Source organism: Mauremys mutica, chromosome 17 (genome assembly GCF_020497125.1).
Source record: "Mauremys mutica isolate MM-2020 ecotype Southern chromosome 17, ASM2049712v1, whole genome shotgun sequence".
Taxonomy (NCBI): domain Eukaryota; kingdom Metazoa; phylum Chordata; order Testudines; family Geoemydidae; genus Mauremys; species Mauremys mutica.
The window spans coordinates 8,095,559-8,116,892 of NC_059088.1; the positions used below are offsets into that span (position 1 = coordinate 8,095,559).

Consider the following 21,334-nt stretch of genomic DNA (forward strand, 5'->3'; position numbering starts at 1 on the left):
TCGCGGGCGTCTGCTCGGCGGGGCCCAATCAGGAGGCGCAGGGCGGCGGGGTCCGGCCGGGAGGAGACGGAGCGAGAGGCGGCGGCGGCGGCCGGGCCGGGGTGAGTGACGGGCCCTGCCCCCCCCCCGGAACCCCCCCGCTGAATCCCCCCCGCAGCTGGGCCCCGCCCCCCCGGGACCCCCCACAGCTGGGTCCTGCCCCCCCCGGGACCCCGCCCCCGCAGCTGGGCCCCGCCCCCCCGGGACCCCCCCCCGCTGAATCCCCCCCGCAGCTGGGCCCCGCCCCTCAGGACCCCCCACAGCTGGGCCCCGCCCCCCAAGCCCCCCATAGCTGGGCCCCCTCACGACACCCCTCTGGATCCCCCCCGGGACACCCCGCAGCTGGGTCCTGTCCCCCCCGCCCCCCGGGACCCCCCGCAGCGGGGCCCCGCCCCCCCCCCGCGACACCCCCCCCCCCCCCGCTCACCCGGTCTCTCCCCACAGGCCATGGCAGAGGAGCTGCCCCCCTCCCTCTTCTTCCAGCACCAGTACATGTGCTCCGAGTGCGGCCTGCTCTACAACACGCTGGAGGAGGTGCTGATCCACCAGCAGAGCCACCTGGGGGAGCCCTGCCAGCCCCCCGGCGCGGCCCCCGCCGTGGCCCTGGACGGGGGGCCCCTGCAGGAGAACCACTACCAGTGCCTGGAGTGCGGGCGCGTCCTGCTCTCGCCCGACGAGCTGCTGGCCCACCAGAGCCTGCACCCCCGCCCGCGCCCGCCCCCCGGCCCCCGCCAGCCAGATTCACTACCAGTGCGGCGAGTGCAAGGAGCTCTTCGCCGCGCCTGACCTGTGGCTGGCCCATCGCCAGAGCCACAAGGCCCAGGAGCCCGTGGCCGCCCCCCAGCTGCCGCCCCCTCCCCCGCCAGCCCCCTCTCCGGCCCAGCCGGCCATGCACCCCTACGAATGCTCGGAGTGCGCCGGCCTCTTCCAGACGCCTGAGGAGCTGCTGGAGCACCAGGGCGAGCACTTCACCGAGACGGAGAAGGAGAGCGGGGAGCCGGCTGTGCCTGAGGGGGTCAAACAGGAGGTCCCCAGCTCCCCCACCCCCTCACAGCAGATGCCGACGCCGGCTCCTCCGCGGGCCTGGTGCTGCGGCGAGTGCAAGCAGGAGTTCAGCACGCCGGAGGAGCTGCGGCGCCACCGCCGGGAGCACGCCTCGGAGGAGTTCCTGTGCAGCGAGTGCCAGCGCAGCTTCACCACGGCCAACCGGCTGCTGGCTCACCAGCGCGTGCACGTGGACGGCACACACGAGTGTCCCAACTGCAGCAAAGTCTTCAAGAAGGCGGCCTCGCTGGAGCAGCACATGCGCATTCACAAGGGCGAGGCCCTGTACCTGTGTGTCGACTGTGGCCTGGGCTTCGGCACCGAGATGACGCTGGTGGTGCACCGCAAAAGCCACACGGCCAACCCCCTGCACCGCTGCGCCTGCGGCAAGACCTTCAGCAACATGACCAAGTTCCTCTACCACCGCCGCACCCACGCAGGCAAGAGCGGGGCCCCGCCGGCCCGCACTCGCACCCCCGATCTGGAGCCGGCCCAGCCGCCCGAGCAGGAGCCGCCCGCCGCCGGGGCGGTGAACGGCTCACCGGTGCCCCCTGCCGCCGCTGGCTTCCTGTGCCCGCAGTGCGGCAAAGAGTTCTCCAGCCACATCCGCATGGTGCGGCACAAGCGGGTGGTGCACGTGCTGGAGCGTAAGCACAAGTGCCCCACCTGCGGCAAGACCTTCAAGAAGCTGGTGCACGTCCGGAACCACCTGCGCACGCACACCGGGGAGCGCCCCTTCCAGTGCACCGAGTGCGGCAAGACCTTCGCCTCCCAGGCCAACCTGATGCGGCACCACCTGACCCACACCGGCGAGCGCCCCTACCAGTGCGACGTCTGCCAGAAGCGCTTCACCCAGTCCTCCAACCTCCAGCAGCACCGGCTGCTTCACTCGGGCGCCGGCCCCTTCCCCTGCCAGGACTGCGACGCCACCTTCTCGCGGGCCCACAAGCTGGCCCTGCACCGCGTCAGCCACACGGGCCAGCTGCCCTTCCAGTGCCCCGAGTGCGACAAATCCTTCGCCCGCAAGCGGCTGCTGGAGCTGCACCGGCTGGCCCATGCCGGGCGCGAGCCCCACCGCTGCCCGGACTGCGGCGCCCTCTTTGTCCGCCTGGCCAAGCTGGAGGAGCACCGCTGTGCCCACAAGAAGCTCTACCCGTGCCCGTCCTGCGGGAAGTGCCTGGGTTCCCTGGCCAAGCTGGCGCTGCACCAGCTGGTGCACTCCGGCCAGCGCCCCTTCACCTGCAGCCTCTGCGGCAAGGGCTTCACCAACCCGAGCGGGCTGAACCGGCACCAGCAGCGCCACACGGGCGTGCGCCCCCACAAGTGCCCGCTCTGCTCCAAGAGCTTCGTGGCAGCCTCGGGGCTGCAGCTGCACCAGCGCACGCACACCGGCGAGCGCCCCTTCCCCTGCCCGGAGTGCGGCAAGGCCTTCCGGCAGGCCACCCACCTGCGGGAGCACCGGCGGCTGCACACCGGCGAGCGCCCCTACCCGTGCCCGGAGTGCGGCAAGGCCTTCGTCCAGTCCATGCACCTGGCCGAGCACCGGCGCATCCACACCGGGGAGCGCCCGCACCGCTGCCCGCACTGCACCAAGGCCTTCAAGACCCTCTCCAACCTGCGCAGCCACCGCAAGACGCACGGGGCTGCCGCTGCCCCGCCGGCTGCCCAGCCCACCCAGACCATCATGTGCACCGAGTTCGGGGAGACCATCGCCATCATCGAGACGGCGGAGCCGCTGCCCCTGGTGGAGACCATCGAAATCTACCAGGCTGCTCTGGAGGGCAGCCTCCAGGTGGACAATCTGCAGGTCAACGCCTTCGTATAGGGGCGCAGCCCCCCCTGTAAATAAAAGTTCTGGTTTTGCCCGTTCGCCTGCCCGGCCCCCCCGCTGCGTCTCACCCTGGCACGGAGGGGGGGGGGTCGCTGGCTGGGTAGGGGGGCAACGTGTCCTTCCCCCCCCCCCTTTCTCTCCAGGCACCCCCCCCATGGCTGAGTAGGAGGGGTGGGGCTTTAAAGGGGGGCCCTCCAAACTTCCCTCCAGGCGACCTTGCTCTGGAAGGGGGCTGGGGGGTCAAGAAACCAGCCAGGGGCTGGGGGCTCAGGAGGAATCCCCTCCCCATAGCTGCTCCTTGTTGCCAAATCAGTACCACCCTTTGCCCCTTTCCTTGCCAGGGCGTGGGGCAGGGGCAGCAGGCTTGGGATTGGCCAGCATGGCACCCGAATGGCTTGGTGTGCACCAGGGAGATGGGGGGACTGGGACGGGGCACTAGCTCCCATCTGCCCCCAGGGCAAGGGCGTGGCAGGGGGGTGCTGCCCCAGCCCCCTTTGCTCTGGGCTGTTCTGAGCTCAGGAGAGGCCAAGCAACCTGTGACCTCAGCTCTGGCCTGGGCCCCACAGCAGGGGCCTCCCCCCACCCCTTGGCATCAGGAGAAGAGGGAGCAGCAGGCCCAGCCTTGGACCTGGCTGGAGGGTGCCCCCCACACCTTCAGCTGGGTGACCACTGCCATCATGGGGGAAACTGAGGCAGGACAGAGGTGGGGAGAGAACCCAGGAGTCCTGACACCCACGGTTCTAGTGCAAGGCACCCCTCTCCCAGTGCCGGAGGCTGAGGCTCTCCCCAGTTACTTGTGGGGGAAGCGCCACCGTGGGGCTGGCGCAGCACAGGGTCACTCAGCGCTGCCCCCTGGCATGGCCCTCCAGCCTGAGAACTGGTGCTGGGGGGAGCTGCTCACATTTTCCTCGGCCCCCTGTGCAGGGGGGGCCCTCAGGCTGGTCTGGGAAAGGGGACCCATGAGCTGCCCCCACAGGCTGCAGCAGCCCCAGGCTGGGGCATTAACAGCTCAACCTTTGGAGTTGGGAACCCCCCCCCCCCCAGACTCAGGGATTGTCACCCCCTCAGCAGCATCACAGTGTCAGCCACCCCCCCCCCCCGGCCCCCACAGGCTCGCCCCAGGCCGGCCGCCGCAGGGCTGCTCCTCTCGCACCACCGGGGGCTCAGCAGTTTACCCCCCCCCCCAGCTTAGGGGTAGATTGTAAAGGGGGGAGGGGCAGATGGCCACTCATTCTGTGCCCACCCCCTAAACCAGAGGCCAGGCTGAGTGGATGGGGGGGGGGGGGAAGGACGGTCCCCAGGGCCATGCCTGGGGCAGCTCAGCCTGTGGTGATGAGCTGCCAGGCCCCCCCAAGGCAGACCCCCCCCCCCCCCGGACAGAATCACAGCCCAGTGAAACAAGCTCCCCCAAGAGCCAGCCCAGGGCCCCCCCAGCAGCCCCACGCTCCCCTGCGTCCTTTCATGCCAATAATTTATTGAACCGGGTGCCTGTACAGAGCCAGAACGTAAGAGAAACTAACACACATTGGGGGGGGCGGGGGGGCACTCAGATTAAGAAAAACTCCTCTATGTACACAGCGCTCGGTAAAAGAAACTGGTTTACGGGGAGGGGTATTTACAGGGGGGGCAGGCAGGAGGGGAAATAAAAACTCCCCCCCACAGAGCTGTGCCCGTCCCACCAAGGAGAGAGCCTTGATCATGGGGCTTTTGGGGGGAATGCCTGGGGGACACCCCATGTCCAGCCACTCCTGACCCACTGCAGGATCCCCCCCTAGCCCCACAGCACAGGGGAAGGGGCACCCCTCTCCCCTGGGGGGGGCCAGGCCCTGCACCCCATGCAGGACAGCAGCATAGGAGAGGAGGGGGGCAGTGGGGTGGGATGTTAAAAACCAAAAGCAACTTAAAATCCAGGGGGCCTGAGCCCCCCGGCCCCCAGCCCCTTCCAGAGATGGGGCTGCGAAAGCAGCATGACCAGCGCCCCCACACTGAGGCCTGGTGGGTTAGCAAGGGGCAGCGTCGCCTGTGCCTGGCTGCCCCCCAGCCAATGGGAAGCAGGTTCCGTGTGGTCCGTGGGCACCGCCCCCACCCAGTTCACAGTTCAGACAAGTCCATGGGGTGGGGAGGGGGCCTGCCCCCCAGCCCAGCCCCTCAGGACGCGTTGGCGATGGGTCCCGCGCCGTCCCCCGGCGTTGGCTGGCTCCGGTCAGCGCCTGCAGGGGAGAGGAACAATCAGCATGGCAGGGCCACCTGCCCGGCCCCACCCCCTGCTCCCAGCATGCCCATGGGCAGCGGGGAGCCCCCACGCCCCCCCCAGACAGCTGCAGGAAAGGGGTGTTCCCACCCCCTCCTCTCAGGGTGCATCAGGAGAGACCTGCCCCATTCCCAGCCCAGGGAGAACCGCTTGTGGGTGCGTGCGGGGGGGCCCCACTCCCCAGCACTCACCGTGTGTGGCAGGGGGGCCGGGCGCGCACCCCAGCAAGGTGCTCTGCGCCCGTAGGTGGGGTGGGATGAGGGAGGTGTTGAGCGAGGGCTGGATGGCCAGTTCTGTGGAGGAGAGAGCAGAGGGGTCAGACGGCCCCAGGCACCCCGCCCCCCACCCCCGGCGCCCCCACTCACCCACAGCGCTGAAGTTGAAGAGGGGGGGCAGGTCGCGCCCGCTGGGCAGGCGGGCGCTGGGTTCCCGCAGCTCGTCGAAGAAGGCGTTGGCGCAGGCCTCCAGCGGGGAGAGGCGGGTGGCAGGCGTGTACTCCAGCAGGCGGCTGCACAGCGAGACGGCCTCCAGCGGGGTCCGCGGCTTGAACACCTGGGGGGCCAGGGGGGTCACCACGGGCACAGCCCCGCCCCGGGGGTCAGCCCAGGACACAGCCCCAGCCCCGCCCCCGCCCCAGGGGTCAGCCCAGGATAGCCACACCCCCTTGTCCTGAGCCACGCCCTGAAGCTGTGAGCTTCCCCAAGGCAGTGCCCCCCCTCCCCCATACCTTTAGCCAGGGATGTGCTTTGATCTGGGGAAACTTGAACTCTGTGTAGTTGGGGTTCATCTCCCGGATCTGCTCCCGCGTCGGCGTCCCCAGCACCTGGGGGGGGGGGCACCCATTACGACCAGTTCCTGGCGGAGCCCCAGCTACTCCCAAGGCATTTCCTGACCCCACAGACTGGGCGCCTTCCTCCCCTCTGCAATGCCTGCAGCAAACCCTTGGAATGAAGGCCCCCTCCATGCGCTCCAGCCCCAGAGTGGGGTCTAGTGGTTAGAGCAGGGGGGCTGGGAGGCAGGACTCCTGGGTTCTCTCCCTGGCTCTGGGAGGGGAGTGGGGTCTAGTGGTCAGAGCAGGGGGGCTGGGAGGCAGGACTCCTGGGTTCTCTCCCTGGCTCTGGGAGGGGAGTAGGGTCTAGTGGTCAGAGCGGGGGGGGGGGGGGTGGGGCTCCTACCTTGATGATTTCCACCAGCTGGTCCACTCCGCTGTCCCCGGGGAAGATGGGCTGACCGAGCAGCAGCTCAGCCAGGACGCAGCCCGCTGACCAGATATCTGGGGAGGGACAGGGGGCCGTCAGGACTCCTGGGTCCCCTCCCCTCGCTGTGCGTGGGGGCGGAGGTGACGGAGGGGGTGGGAGCTCACCTATGTTGGACGTGTAGTCGGTGGCCCCGAAGATGAGCTCAGGGGCGCGGTAATAGCGGGAGCAGATGTAGGAGACGTTGGGTTCGCCCTGCACCAGCTGCTTGGCACTGCAAGACCAACCGGCCATGGTGAGTGGGCCAGCCCTGCCCCCGCGCCGGTCCACGTCCCTTGCCCCTCGGCCAGACGGGTGCGCTGGGGCCGGGTCAGACCCGTGTGTGGGGCCAACCATCTCACCCTGGCCGACACCCCTCCCCGTACGCTGCTCAGGGAGAGACTGTCCCACGAGCCCACCCCTTCCCCCTCTGCACGGCTCTCGCACCAGGGGGCCCCGCTCTGCACGGCTCTCGCACCAGGGGGCCCCGCTCTGCACGGCTCTCGCACCAGGGGGCCCTCCCCGCACGGCTCTCGCACCAGGGGGCCCCGCTCTGCACGGCTCTCGCACCAGGGGGCCCCGCTCTGCACGGCTCTCGCACCAGGGGGCCCTCCCCGCACGGCTCTCGCACCAGGGGGCCCCGCTCTGCACGGCTCTCGCACCAGGGGGCCCCGCTCTGCACGGCTCTCGCACCAGGGGGCCCCGCTCTGCACGGCTCTCGCACCAGCCCCCCCCGCACGGCTCTCGCACCAGCCCCCCCCCGCACGGCTCTCGCACCAGGGGGCCCCGCTCTGCACGGCTCTCGCACCGGGGGACCCCGCTCTGCACGGCTCTCGCACCAGGGGGCCCCGCTCTGCACGGCTCTCGCACCAGCCCCCCCCCGCACGGCTCTCGCACCAGGGGGCCCCGCTCTGCACGGCTCTCGCACCAGGGGCCCCCGCTCTGCACGGCTCTCGCACCGGGGGCCCCGCTCTGCACGGCTCTCGCACCGGGGGCCCCGCTCTGCACGGCTCTCGCACCAGGGGGCCCCGCTCTGCACGGCTCTCGCACCAGGGGGCCCCGCTCTGCACGGCTCTCGCACCAGGGGCCCCCGCTCTGCACGGCTCTCGCACCAGGGGGCCCTCCCCGCACGGCTCTCGCACCAGGGGGCCCTCCCCGCACGGCTCTCGCACCAGGGGGCCCCCCACTGCACGGCTCTCGCACCAGGGGCCACCCGCCCGGCTCTCGCACCAGGGGCCCCCCCCGCACGGCTCTCGCACCAGGGGCCCCGCTCTGCACGGCTCTCGCACCAGGGGGCCCCGCCCTGCACGGCTCTCGCACCAGGGGGCCCCGCTCTGCACGGCTCTCGCACCAGGGGGCCCCGCTCTGCACGGCTCTCGCACCAGGGGGCCCCGCTCTGCACGGCTCTCGCACCAGGGCCCCCCGCTCTGTACGGCTCTCGCACCAGGGGGCCCTCCCCGCAAGGCTCTCGCACCAGGGGGCCCTCCCCGCACGGCTCTCGCACCAGGGGGCCCCGCTCTGCACGGCTCTCGCACCAGGGCCCCCCCCACGGCTCTCGCACCAGGGGGCCCTCCCCGCACGGCTCTCGCACCAGGGGGCCCTCCCCGCACGGCTCTCGCACCAGGGGGCCCCGCTCTGCACGGCTCTCGCACCAGGGGGCCCCGCTCTGCACGGCTCTCGCACCAGCCCCCCCCGCACGGCTCTCGCACCAGGCCCCCCCCGCACGGCTCTCGCACCAGGGGGCCCCGCTCTGCACGGCTCTCGCACCAGCCCCCCCCCGCACGGCTCTCGCACCAGGGGGCCCCGCTCTGCACGGCTCTCGCACCCCCCCGCACGGCTCTCGCACCAGGGGGCCCCGCTCTGCACGGCTCTCGCACCAGGGGGCCCCGCTCTGCACGGCTCTCGCACCAGGGGGCCCCGCTCTGCACGGCTCTCGCACCAGGGGGCCCCCCCGCACGGCTCTCGCACCAGCCCCCCCCGCACGGCTCTCGCACCAGGGGGCCCCGCTCTGCACGGCTCTCGCACCAGCCCCCCCCGCACGGCTCTCGCACCAGGGGGCCCCGCTCTGCACGGCTCTCGCACCCCCCGCACGGCTCTCGCACCAGGGGGCCCTGCTCTGCACGGCTCTCGCACCAGGGGCCCTCCCCGCACGGCTCTTGCACCAGGGGCCCTCCCCGCCCGGCTCTCGCACCAGGGCCCCCCGCTCTGCTCGGCTCTCACACCAGCCCCCCCCCACGGCTCTTGCACCAGGGGCCCCCCCGCACGGCTCTCGCACCAGGGGGCCCCGCTCTGCACGGCTCTCGCACCAGGGCCCCCCCGCACGGCTCTCGCACCAGGGGCCCCCGCTCTGCACGGCTCTCGCACCAGGGCCCCCCGCTCTGCACGGCTCTCGCACCAGGGCCCCCCCCGCACAGCTCTCGCACCAGGGGCCCTCCCCGCACGGCTCTCGCACCAGGGCGCCCCGCTCTGCACGGCTCTCGCACCAGGGCGCCCTCCCCGCACGGCTCTCGCACCAGGGGGCCCCGCTCTGCACGGCTCTCGCACCAGGGGCCCTCCCCGCACGGCTCTCGCACCAGGGGGGCCCGCTCTGCACGGCTCTCGCACCAGGGGGCCCTCCCCGCACGGCTCTCGCACATGGGCGCCCCGCTCCGCACGGCTCTCGCACATGGGCGCCCCGCTCCGCACGGCTCTCGCACATGGGTGCCCCGCTCCGCACGGCTCTCGCACCAGGGCGCCCCGCTCCGCACGGCTCTCGCACCAGGGCGCCCCGCTCCGCACGGGTCTCGCACAAGGGCGCCCCCGCACGGGTCTCGCACCAGGGCCCCCCCCCGCACGGCTCTCGCACCAGGGGGCCCCGGCTCCCACCTGCCGAAGTCGCACAGCTTGAGCACGGCGGTGTCGGGGTCCACCAGCAGGTTCTGGGGCTTGATGTCGCGGTGACAGACCCCCTGGGAATGGATGTAGGCCAGGCTGCGGAAGAGCTGGTACATGTACACCTGGCAGGAAGGGGGAGACGGTCACAGCCAGCCGGGGGGGTCCTGCCCCTGCCCCCCTCCTGGGCGTGGCTGGCCCCCGCTCACCTTGACGTAGATGACGGGGATGGGCTGCTTGGCCTTGGTGAAGTGGCGTGCCACGCGGTACACCGTCTCGGGCACGAAGTCCAGCACCAGGTTCAGGTACACCTCGTCCTTCTGCAACGGGGCTGGGTGAGAGGGGACCCGGGACCCCCTGCGCCCCCCACAAAGTCTCACGGACCCTCCCCGTTGGGGGTGAGGGGACCCAGGACACCCCCCCACAGCCCTGTCACACAGGGAGGATGCAAGGGGTCCCAGGATGCACCCCGCCCCCCACATGGACCCGTCCTGCCCCCCGGTGCCCCTGACCTTCTCCCCGCTGGAGTAGAAGAAGTAGCGCAGCCGCACGATGTTGCAGTGATCCAGCTTGCGCATGATCTGCAGCTCCCGGTTCTGGGGGGACACAGACGGGGTGAGCGAGGGAGCCCCGTAAGGGTGGGGGCCCCGCCCCGGCTCCCGCTCCCCCCCACGCTCACCTTGAAGCGCTTGTCCTGCAGCACTTTCTTGATGGCCACCAGCTCCCCGGAGGTGGCCAGGCGGGCCTGATAGACCACGCCGAAGGAGCCGTTCCCGATGACCTTGATATCCGAGTAGGAGACCTCCTGGGGGCGCTCCGGGCCCTGGCCGGGCGTGGCCACCACCGTGCTCACCTTCCCGCTGTCCCCTGGGGATGGGGGGGGTTAGAGCCACGGCCAGGGACCCCCCAGCTGGCCCCTAGGGACAGGGGGGCTAGAACACACCAGGGACCCCCACAGCACCCCAACACTGCCCCTCCCGTCCTTCCTGCTGGGCCCTGGGGATGTGGGGTTAGAAACAGAGAGGAAGCCCAGAGAAATCCTGCCACGAGAACCCCCAATCCCCACCCCAGGTAGCCCCCATTCAGCAGCCCCCCCCAGCAGAGAGATGGGGTATCTAAGGCCCTGAACCCCAACACTCGATTCCCAAATCTAATGACAGAGCCACCTGCCAGCCCCCCAACCCTGAATGGGACCCTAGAGCCTGACCCCAACCCCCAGGCAGCCTCACCCCCCCCCCCCCCCCCGAGCCCTCTCGCATGAACAGCCCAGCGGCTCCCAACACCCTTGGGGAAGTGATGCACTCGGGGACCCACAATGGTTCTTCCACCCCCCATGCACCCAGGAACCTCCCCCCCATGGAGTCCCCCACTCCCCTTTCTCCTGCCCCCACCCCCTTCTAGCACCTCTTCCCTCCCTACAACTCAGCCTGCCCCCCCCAAGAGCCTGTGAACCCCTTCCCCATCTACAGCCCTTCCTGCCCGCCCAGAGCTCCCCATGGAGTCCCCCACTCCTACGCTCCTGCCCCCCGCCACCCCCCCACAGACACCTGCTCCTCAGCCACCCCATGGATCCCCCCCCGGACTCCCACTCTGCAGCCTCCTTCTCCTAGACCCCTTCCCTGCCCCATAACCCGTCCCCCAGGGCCCCCGCCTCGGCACGGACCCCCCAGCTCCCCACCCCCAATTCCAACTGCCTCAAACACAGGCCCCGCCCCCAACTCCCCAGGCCTGCCCCACTCACCCCCCAGATCCCCCTCAGCCCCATCTCACCCCCCCTCAGCCCCCGGCTCCCCCCTTACCCCACCCCCTCCCAGCCCCCCATCATACCCCCCTCAGTCCCCGGCCTCACCCCACCCCCCCTCAGCTCCCAGCCCCCCGGCCTCACCCCACCCCCCCCTCAGCCCCCGGCTCCCCCCCCTCACCCCGCCCCCCCTCAGCCCCCGCCCCCTTTTTACCCCCCCCCACTCACGGCCGAGTTTCAGGCCCGGCGGGAAGGGCCCGGTCCCGCCGCCCCCCCCCGGCCCGGGCCCCGCCGCCCCCGCCTTGGCGCCCGGCGCGGCCCCCGGGGGGGGTCCGGGCGGGGCGGGGGCTCCGGGGCCGGGGGGGGCCCCGCCCGCGGCGGCGTCGGCGAAGGAGCTGGTCCGGGCCCGGGAGGGGCCGGCGCTGCCGCTGCTCATGGCGAGGCCAGACGGGGGGGGGGGCCGGGGGGCGAGTCAGAGTGCGCCTGCGCCGCGCCAGCCCCGCCCCTTCCCTACCGCGGGGGCCGCTGGGAAACGGAGTCCGGGCCCCGCCCCCTCCCTGCCGCGGGGGCCGCTGGGAAACGGAGTCCGGGCCCCGCCCCCTCCCTGACGCGGGGGCCGCTGGGAAACGGAGTCCGGGCCCCGCCCCCTCCCTGACGCGGGGGCCGCTGGGAAATGTAGTTTCCTCAACCACCACCCGAGGAACCCCGCCCCCTCCCCGGCCCGCGGGTAAAACTATCGGACAACGCCCCGCCCCCCGCCCCGCCAGGCGCGGAACCCAGGCGTCCGGGCTCCCAGATCCCCCCGGGACGGGGACGGGCCCGGCCGCCCCCCGGCGTGAGGGTGGGTCCTTGGGGGGCCCGGGTCCTCCCCCCGCATCTCTCCGTGACCCTGGGCGGGGGACGGGGGGGTCTAGCGCCGGGTGTGGACAGACACCGGGCCAGGGCGGCAGCGCGGGGCCCAGCCCTGGGGGGGGGGGGCCAAGAGCCCTTCCCCCCCCCGGCATGGTACCGCCCCCCCCGGGCCACCCCGCCGGACTTCAGCCCAGGGCCAGAAACTCACATCCGCACTTCGCCCCCCAGCCTGCCCTGGGGGTGGAGCCCCCCCCCCCGCCCCTGCTGCGCTGTTACAAAAAGAAGCAAAAAGCGACCAAGTTTCCAACTCTTTTATTGGTTAATTTTATACATTCGTAACCTGAGCCCGCCCCCCCTTCCCCGCTGTACAGGAATTTGAATAAGGCTTCGTAAGTCACCCCCCAGCCCCTGCTAACTGTGCGCCACAGACTGGAGCCTGCCCCCCCCCCTGCCTCCAGCTCCACAAGCCCCCCCCTCAGACCAGGCCTTCAAGCCCTGCCCCCCCCCCCGGAGAAGTGGGGGGACCCAGCTCCCGTCATGCACCAGCTGCACCCACACCCATCAGCCAGGGCCCAGCCCGCTTCATGAGACCCCCCCAGCTCCCCCCACCTTGCGGATTCCCCCCGCCCCCGTTGTCACTATAGGGAAGCAGGGGAATAGCTCCTGGGGTCCTTGCAGGCATTGGGGGAAATGTTAGTTCAGGTCCTACCCCATGGGGGGGGGGACATGGGGTGCCTCCCTCCCCCTCCCACCCCGACAGTACTTCAACAGGCACTTGAGATACGCCCTGCTTCCCTGGGGTGGCTCAGGCCAGCGGCTGCGCACACCCCACTCATTTTTGGTTATCTAAAGCCATCTCGAGCACCCCAAGCAATCTGCGGGCCCCCAAACGCCAGACTGCCCCCCCCCACTAAAAGAAGGGGCCATACAGCCTCATACAGACCAATCTAAGCTGGGGGGAAGGGCAGAAGCTAGGTCCGTAGGCCACAGGGGGCACAATATGGCATCCACTCTCTCCCAGGACACTGGGCTAGATGGACCTTTGGTCTGACCCCGTCTGGCCCTTCTTATGACCCTCCCAGCCCCCCAATAATATGGGGGTGCTGCAGGAGCGGTTCCATTTCTGAGCCAGCCAGACAGGGATGAAAGAGTTTATTGTGCTTTAAAGCCCCTGTTTCCCCCCACACGAGGGACATTGAGATCCCTCAACATCCCCCCCTTAAGATGAACACCCCCTCCAACAAGGCAGCGACTGGATATAAACGAGAGGATTCGGGGGTGGGAAAAGGTTAAAAAAAATTCTACGTGATATAAATTCCCGGGGTCACCCCCTCTTTAAAAACCAGAGACCCTGAAAGGAAAGCTGCCCCCAGATTTAAAATCATCCCCCCAAAAATATATATATATATGTATATTGAAGTAAAAATGGCTGAGCGCCCCCTACCCCATTTCAACGTACAGGGTCCCGGAGAGGCGGCGGCCCAGAGAAGGGTTAAAATCTCTGAGTTAAGGCAGAAGACAGCCCCCAGCCCCCCCCGGGGGCGCCAGCACCGGCTCTACGAGTCCTTGTTCTCCAGCGAGAGCTGGGCCGTGGCATGGGGCAGGTCGGTGCTGACGCGCCGCCCTCCCCCGGCCAGGGCGCCCTCCCGCTCCCCCTTCACCTTCTTGTCATCCGCCTCGTCGGGGCCGCCCCCCCCGCCCGCCTCCAGCCGCTGGTCCTCACTCCAGCGCCGCTTGAAGCGCAGCTTGAGGGGGATGCACTGGCCGCTCTCCTCGCACGGCCGGGGGGCCGGGGGCTCCCCAGGCGGGGCGGGGGGAGCCTTGAACACCTCCTCGTCTTCCTCGCTGACGTCCGTCACCTCCACTGTCACCTCCTCCTCCTCCGACTCCCCCTCCGAGATGGGCTCCACCTTGATGCAGGGCAGCCGGGGCTCCGGGGCGGCCCCTTCGCCGGGGGGCGCCGGGGCCTTGTCCCGGTTCCGCCGGCCCAGCGGGGGAGGCTGCAGCTTGAACTTGAAGGGGGCGGGGGGCTCCTCGGGCGGGGGCGGCTTCTCGGGGCGCTGGGGCTGGGGCACCAGGATGTGGGGGTAGTGTAGGAACGCCCGGGGGCTGAGGTGGTAATTGTAGACGCTCTGGGTGTGGGCCTGCAGGTAGCGCTTCATGTCCTCGGGGTTGAAGGAGAAGTGGGAGCCGCCGGGGTACATGGGGCTCAGGGTGGGCGAGGGGGTGTAGTTCATGTGGGTGGGGGTGAGGGGCAGGGCGGGCGAGAGCTGGGGGGGCAGCAGGGCTCCAGGGCCGGCCATGGGGGACACCGGGAAGGGGCTGAGGGGCTCGGGCCCGCGGGGCCGGGGGTAGGCGCGGAAGAGGCTGTCGTGGGCCAGCCGGGGGTGGGCGGGCAGGGGGGGCCCCCGGAAGCCGCCCCCCTCGCCCGGCCCCCCGCCCCGGCGCCCCTCCTCGCTCAGCGGCTCCTCCAGCTCCGAGGTGGCTGAGGTGGCGTCGCTGCAGTCGCTGACCGAGCCGCGGGCGAGGCGCCGGGCCACGGCCGAGAAGACGCCCGGGGAGCGCAGCTCCTCCGCCCCGGGCGAGAGCACGTCCGGCGTGGAGGGCGGGAAGCGGAAGTGGGAGCCGCCCGAGGGCACCGGCGGGGCGCTCTGGGGCACGGGGCCGCCTGCCACAGAGGGAGAGGGGTGAGGGGGACCCCTGCCGCCTGCCTGGCCCCCAGCACCAGCCCACCTTCCCCCCCAGCCCCACCCCCAAGCCTGCCCCGCCCCCATCCCACCCACAGTCCAGCCCCATCCCTTCCCACCTCCATAGTCCCCCCAAATTCAACCAACCCTCTCCCACCCTCCACACCCACCCTTTGCCCCCCTCAACTGCCTCCATCCCCCCATCCATCCTCACAGCACCCCCACCATGCCCTCATCTGGCCTACCCTCCCCCACTGCCCCCCCTATTTCCCACCAAGTCCCCAGGCCGCAAGAGGTGCCCTCTCCCCAACCCTTCCCAGAAGCCCCCCTCCCCGCCACCGCCCCTCCCCCGCCATGGGCCCCCCCCTCCCCGCCACCGCCCCTCCCCCGCCATGGGCCCCCCCTCCCCGCCACCGCCCCTCACCTGCCAGGCCCATGTCGATGAAGGGGTAGTTCACCAGCACCAACTTGTTGAAGTTGAACTTGTAGGTGAATCGTTTCCCTTTGGTTTTGTGCAGGATCCGCTTGTTGTAGTAGTACCTGGGGGGGGGGGGTGAGAGAGCCAGGACCATCAGCCCCCATAGACCCCCCCAAATCCCTCCCCCAGCCATAGCTCCCATTCCAGGTTAGAGCTGGGGTGGGGGGTGAGGGCCTGGGAGCCGGGACTCCTGGGTTCTATCCCCAGCTCAGACACCAACCAATGGTGTGCTCGTTCCCTGCCTCAGTTTCCCCACCGCCCCCGAGGGGTCCCCGCTCACCTCAGCGCCCGGCTCAGCTTGTCGTAGTTCATCTGGGGCTTGCACTTGCGGACGCCCCACAGCCGCGCCACCTCGTCGGGGTCCTTGATGACGAACTCGCCGTAGTCGCCCTGCCAGGCGATCACGTCGTGATACTCCTCCTTGCGCAGCAGCTCCAGGATGAAGTGCCACAGCTGGATCTGCCGCGAGCCGGGGCTCGACTCGGGCTTGTAGGCCCAGTCGGGGAAGGCGAAGCCTGCGGGGGGGGGGGGGAGGGGCGGGCTGTTAGCCAGCACGGGGTGGGGAACCGGCCCTTTAAGGTCTGCTTCACATGGGGGTCCAGAGATGCCCAAACTGGCCCCCTCAAAACAAGGTGACAGGAGCCAGGACTCCTGGGTTCTCTCCCGGCTCTGGGAGGGGGTAACGCCCCCCGTGCCAAGTGCCGGGGTGTAGGCACAAGGTGCGCGTCATCCCCGCCCCGGGAGACCCGCCAAGCTGCTTGCAGGCTGGGGCCACAGGCCGGCTGGAGCACCCCGCCCCCCCCCGCCCCGCAGCTCCCCCATTTTGGGGCTCACGCGAGGCCCCTGCACCCCCGGGACTTGCCCCACACTCAGTTGTGGCTGCCTCACGCATGGGGCAGAATCCAACCCCCCCAGCCCTGTGAGACGGGGTCGGGGGTGTCTGTGCTACCGGCAAGCGGCTGAGGTCAGCCCCCCCCCCCCCCCCCGGACGAGCTGCCCCGTCCAGCCCCCTCCTCCCACTGCCTGCCGTCCTCTCCCCCCCCACCCCCCCAGCCTACACCACCCACGGCCTCCCTCCCCCCACACCCTGGCAGGAGCAGCACCTCCAGGATGAGAGTTTAGCATAAGGCTCAGCCCCCCCACCCCCCGGGGGGTCTGGTCTCTGCACCTCACCCCCCCCCCCAACAGGTAACAGGGAGCACAGACAATAGGCCATTTCCCAGCATGCCATGGGCCAGCGCCTGATTGGCTGAGCCAGCAGCATCTCCCGCAAACCACTGGCCCCCCGAAAACATCAGGGGAGCCCCAGCCCCTCAACCTGCCCAGCTCCCCCAGTACACGGGGGCAGCGCCCCCCCCGCCCCGTTAACCCTGTCAGGGGCAGGCAGCCCAGCTGGGGGGCGGGAAGCTGACCCCCCCAGTGGCAGGAGGGTGTCCTTGTAAAGGGGCCCCCCCACCCCGGGCCCGGCGGGCGGTTTCCCGTTTCCCAAACCCCAGGCGCTCACAGCCCATCAATAATTCAGAGCCTCTGTAATGGAGGCCGGGCGCCGAGGGGGGGCAAGGGCAGAGCCGCAGACGGAGCCATTAGGGCGATGATCTCACCCCCCCTCCAGCCCAGCGCCCCCCCCCCCCGCAGCAGGGGTGGAGCACAGAAGACCCCCCCCTACACACAGCTCAGAGACGGAGGCAGCTCCCACCCCAATCCAAACCGGGGTGAGGGCACCAGGAACGGGAGGAATGCGGGGTAACACCCAGCCCTGCACCCCAAAGCACTGAGGGGGTCCCCCCAGTCTCCTGCCCCCCCCAAACACACACTAGGTGCCGCGGGGCCTCGGCAAATCCGTCCAGCCCACCCCCATCCACCTTCCAGTCTCCAAGCAACAGGCAACAGAGCGCGCCAAGGAGCCGAGCACTAAAAATAACCCGCCAGGAGGCCAAGGGATGCAGCAGGCTGGGGAGGGCCCCTGGCACCCACAGTCCCCCCCCCCCCCCGCACATGCCAGGAACCCAGGTGATCAGGACATCTCCCCTCCCCCACCTCCCTGGAGTCCCACCTGGGATGCAGCCGTACAATTGCCTTTTACTTCCCAGCGCCAGGCGAGGGTCCCTGTATAACCAGCCCCCTACGCCCCACCCCAGAGGTGGCTGCATCCCAGCGCCAGGCGAGGGTCCCTGTATAACCAGCCCCCTACGCCCCACCCCAGAGGTGGCTGCATCCCAGCGCCAGGCGAGGGTCCCTGTATAACCAGCCCCCTACGCCCCACCCCAGAGGTGGCTGCATCCCAGTGCCAGGAGAGGGTCCCTGGATAACCAGCCCCCTACGCCCTACCCCAGAGGTGGCTGCATCCCAGCGCCAGGCGAGGGTCCCTGTATAACCAGCCCCCTATGCCCCACCCCAGAGGTGGCTGCATCCCAGCACCAGGTGAGGGTCCCTGTATAACCAGCCCCCTACGCCAGAGGTGGCTGCATCCCAGTGCCAGGCGAGGGTCCCTGTATAACCAGCCCCCTACGCCCTACCCCAGAGGTGGCTGCATCCCAGTGCCAGGCGAGAGTCCCTGTATAACCAGCCCCCCCACACCAGAGGTGGCTGCATCCCAGTGCCAGGTGAGAGTCCCTGTATAACCAGCCTCCTACGCCCTACCCCAGAGGTGGCTGCATCCCAGTGCCAGGCTGGGGGGGGGGGGGGAGCTTTATAACCAGCCTCTGCCCCTCACCCCATAGGGACCGTGTCTTAGTGCCAGTATTGCCCTCAGATCGGGGGCGAGGAGCCGCTGGAAGGAGACGTCCCTCCCCCTCCCCCCCCCAAAAGACCTCCTCTCCAGAAAAATCAAGTGGGCAAAGGGGGCAGAAAGGAGGAGGGACCATGGGGTATGAAACCCCCCACCCCCAAATCCCCACTGGCCCCAGCCAGAGAGCTGGAAGCTCCCCTCCCCCCATGGGCCCCTCCCCCCAGCCTCTGACTCAGCCCCACTTACACACAGGGGCCTGTTCTTGCTAATTAGCCCAGGGAAGGGGGGGCTCTGACATCAGCCGCCCGCGGGAGGAGATCCCGTGAATGGGGTCACTGTTCCCCGGCTGGCGCGGCCAGACACGCGGGGTGACCCCCCTCCGCAGCCCTCCCCAGGTGCAAGAGCTGGGGGGGCCCCCAACACAAGGATACGTGAGTGGGGCACTGGGTGGGACACCCCCACACCCCAGGCTTCCCCCACCCTACACCCACTGAGACATTGGGGGGATAGAAACGGGGAGCTGACTGAGGCATGCTCCCCCCTCCCCAGATGGTGGCACCCCCACTCCAATGGCGGCTGGTGTGGGGGAGGTGATCAAAGGTGGGGATTCCTAGATCCAGGCCTGGGGTGGCCCCCAGCCCAGCCCCACCTCTGTAAGAAAGAGCTGAGGCAGCAGACCCCCGGCCAGGAGCTGGTGCATCCCCCCCACCCAGGACACTCACAGAGCCCCCAGCTGTCCCCCAATCCCAGCAACCCCCCCACGGCCCCCTCCCATCTCTGCCCCCCCAATACACTCCTTGAGAGGTTCCCAGCTCAGTGCTTCCAGGGGTGTCAGGTCTACACCCCCCCACACACACACAAAGGCAGAGCAGCCAGTGACTAAGCGGGTGCCCACTCGCCCATCCCTGTGGGTGCCCACCCCCATCCCCCGCCGCCAGGGAGAAGGGGGCGGCGGGGACAGCACAAAACCACCGTCTGCTGGCAGGCGCAGCCCCCGGGTCTGGCACGAGCCGCCGGCAGCCTGGTGCCAATGGGTGGGAAGGCCAGACGCCGGGAGGGGGGGTGCTGCCACCCGCCCCCCCCCAGGCCTTGCCAGCTGCAAACTCCTGGAAGCAGCCCCCCCCCCCCCGTTATGTAACCCAGCTGCCCCATAACATCCGCTCAACTGAGCTGGGGAGATGTTGGACCTGGGGCAATTCCAGAGAGTTGGGGGGCTGGAATTTGCCGGGGTTCAGCCCGGGCCGCCTCCCCCGCCCGGTCCCTGCCCACACACAATGCACAGACTGTTCCCTGCCCGCCTTCCAAGTCTCAGCTCCCGGCCAAGCCCCCCCACATTTTCCACTGCTCCCTAAGTGCGGGCCCGTCTGGGGCGCAGCCCGGCTGGGGAGAGACACGATTCGCCTCCTCCCCCATCTCGGGGTGGTGGGCAGGACCCCCACTGCCGGGACCCCGGACCTGGGGGAGTAGCTGGGATCTGGAGTTGGGGGGGGGGAAATGGCGTCACTGTCTCTTTAAGCGCCCCCCCCAAACCGCACCACCTCTGTGACTAATCCCTGGAGCCAGCAGCTACCAGAGCCGGGATCGAATTCCAGCCCCCCCCCCCCCCCCCGAATATTACATCACTCCCATTCCAGCAGCCTCAAGCCGCAGCCTCCGGCCGGGGGGGTGCGGGGGGGCCAACCACATCACAGCAGAGTGTCCGCGCGCTGGAGGGGCCGGCCCAGCCCCCCCCCCGCGAGCCTTCAAAACTGGGGGGCTCGAATTGGAGGGTCAGTACAAAAGGGGGGGGTCGGCCAGCAGAGACCGCGGGGGGGGGGTAAAATCCGCGAGCTCTGATTTCTGGGGGGGGGGGGGGGGGGGGCTCGGTCGGTCTGTCCGGAACTTTCCCAGAGTCGAAGACAGGAAAAAGTTCTGCAGCCGCCGCCGCCGCCACCTCACTTATGGGGCGGGGGGGGGGGGGGGGAGTGACAAGTTTGAACAGAAGCGAGAAGCACTTCAAAAAAAACACCCAGATTCCTGGAGACAATGGGGCCGGGGTGGGTGGCGCCAGGGGGGGAGGGGGAGCCCAGCACAAACCCAGCCAGGGGGAGGGGAAGGGGGGCAGGTCTCTGCAGAGGGAGCCCCCCCACCCCGCACAGGCGAGGCGACGGGGCATTTTCAAGCCATGAAGCCGCTCAATCCCCCCCCCCCCCGGCCAAAGTCCAGCCGCAGAGTGGACAGTGACCCCCCCGCCCCACGGAAAGCGGGTTGTAAAGTGGCTTCTCCCCCCCCGCCACAAATCCAGCTCAGCCATCGCACAATCGAGCCCCCCCCCCCCCCGAGTAAAGTCCGGAGTTAAAGGCTACACATCCCCCCCCCCCCGGGCTGGATTTAAGGTGGTATAAGCCTGTTTGTAGTTGGGGAGGGGATCTAGGTCAACGATAGCCACGACTCCCCCCCTTTCGGTCTGCGGGGGGGGGTACGCCTGCCGATTACCCCCCCCCCCACGCCCCCTCCAAGGGAGACAAGATTGGCGCTCGGTTTAAGGTGGCATCGCCCTCTTAAACGTTAAAAAATGTTGGGGGGGGGGAGAGGAAGAGAGAATCCAACCGGCTCGGTCTCCCTGGGGGGGGCACACACCCGGCCGCCCCCCCCTACAAACATTAAAAGGGGGGGCAGAGATTCCCCCCCTCCCGCCCGGCGCCACCTTAACGCCGCGTTGTTTGTCGGAAACAAAAAGTTCCTTTTCGAACGTTGAGTTTCCAGTTCGGAACTTTGCAACTTTTCTCTGCCCGGGACCCGCGGGCGGGGGCAGGGGCAGGGACCCCCCCACGGACCGACAGCGGGGGGGGGGTGTTGCTAACCCGGGGGTATCCGGAGGTGCAGCCCCCCCCGGCAAAATAACGCCCCCCCACAAGCCCCCCACTCCACCCTCCCCCACAAGCCGAGAGGCGGAGTCACCCCGGAGCCCCCCAAGCTCCCCTCCCCCCAGGCGCAGGGCCCCCCACGCCGCGGCCCTGGCAGCAGCTGGGGCCGGGAAATGCAACAGGTCCCGCTGCGCCAAACTCCGCCGCCGCCGCCTGTCCCGGCCCCCCCCAAGCCGCGGGGAGGGGAGGGGAAGGGAGCCCCCCAGCCCGGACCCCCGAACTTTCCAACCCCCCCCCGCTCCAGCCGCCTCCATCACAAGCGCCAAGAGCGAGCCCTGGGAGCCCCCCCGAGGCCTCCCCCCCAGCTCCCCGCCCCCCACCGCCGCCGCTTGTGTCCCCCTCCCCGGTACGCCGGCCTCCCCCGCCCCCACTTCCTCCTCTCCCCGCCCCCCCAGGCGCCCCCACACCACGCGCCCAGGGTGCCCCCTCCAGGCCCCGCTCCTAGCCCCCCCGAAACCTTGGGGGACACCCCACCTCCAAATCCCTCCAGCCCCAGCAGCGGGAACCCCGGCCCCCCAAACCCTGGGGCGCCCCCCAACTTCCCAGGCCCCACGTGTTCCCAGGCCCCCCCGCAGTCCCCACCTGCGTCCGCAGGGGTCTTCATGGCTCCTGCGCTGCAGCAGCCGCCGCCGGGTCGGTCTCGGTCGCTCCCCCCCCGGGCTCCCCCCCTC

At 70.1% G+C, this 21,334-nt stretch overlaps 2 protein-coding genes and 1 pseudogene across 2 annotated transcripts; 1 reads left to right on the forward strand and 2 right to left on the reverse strand.

Annotated features, from left to right (window-relative positions):
* Window positions 1-2,997, forward strand: LOC123352244 (annotated as a pseudogene).
* A 1,374-nt stretch (window positions 2,998-4,371) lies between these two features.
* On the reverse strand, window positions 4,372-11,448 carry LOC123351892 (glycogen synthase kinase-3 beta-like). The gene is made up of 11 exons (XM_044991573.1): window positions 11,241-11,448; window positions 9,951-10,138; window positions 9,784-9,867; window positions 9,481-9,591; window positions 9,266-9,396; window positions 6,529-6,635; window positions 6,341-6,438; window positions 5,893-5,988; window positions 5,531-5,717; window positions 5,357-5,458; window positions 4,372-5,124 (listed from the first exon to the last, which is right to left on the reverse strand). Exons 1-11 carry the CDS (start codon window positions 11,446-11,448, stop codon window positions 5,063-5,065), a joined length of 1,374 nt encoding a protein of 457 aa, XP_044847508.1. The 3' UTR covers window positions 4,372-5,062.
* A 920-nt stretch (window positions 11,449-12,368) lies between these two features.
* Window positions 12,369-21,334, reverse strand: LOC123351373 (ETS domain-containing transcription factor ERF-like). The gene is made up of 4 exons (XM_044990665.1): window positions 21,246-21,334; window positions 15,310-15,544; window positions 14,976-15,091; window positions 12,369-14,532 (listed from the first exon to the last, which is right to left on the reverse strand). Exons 1-4 carry the CDS (start codon window positions 21,265-21,267, stop codon window positions 13,421-13,423), a joined length of 1,485 nt encoding a protein of 494 aa, XP_044846600.1. The 5' UTR covers window positions 21,268-21,334; the 3' UTR covers window positions 12,369-13,420.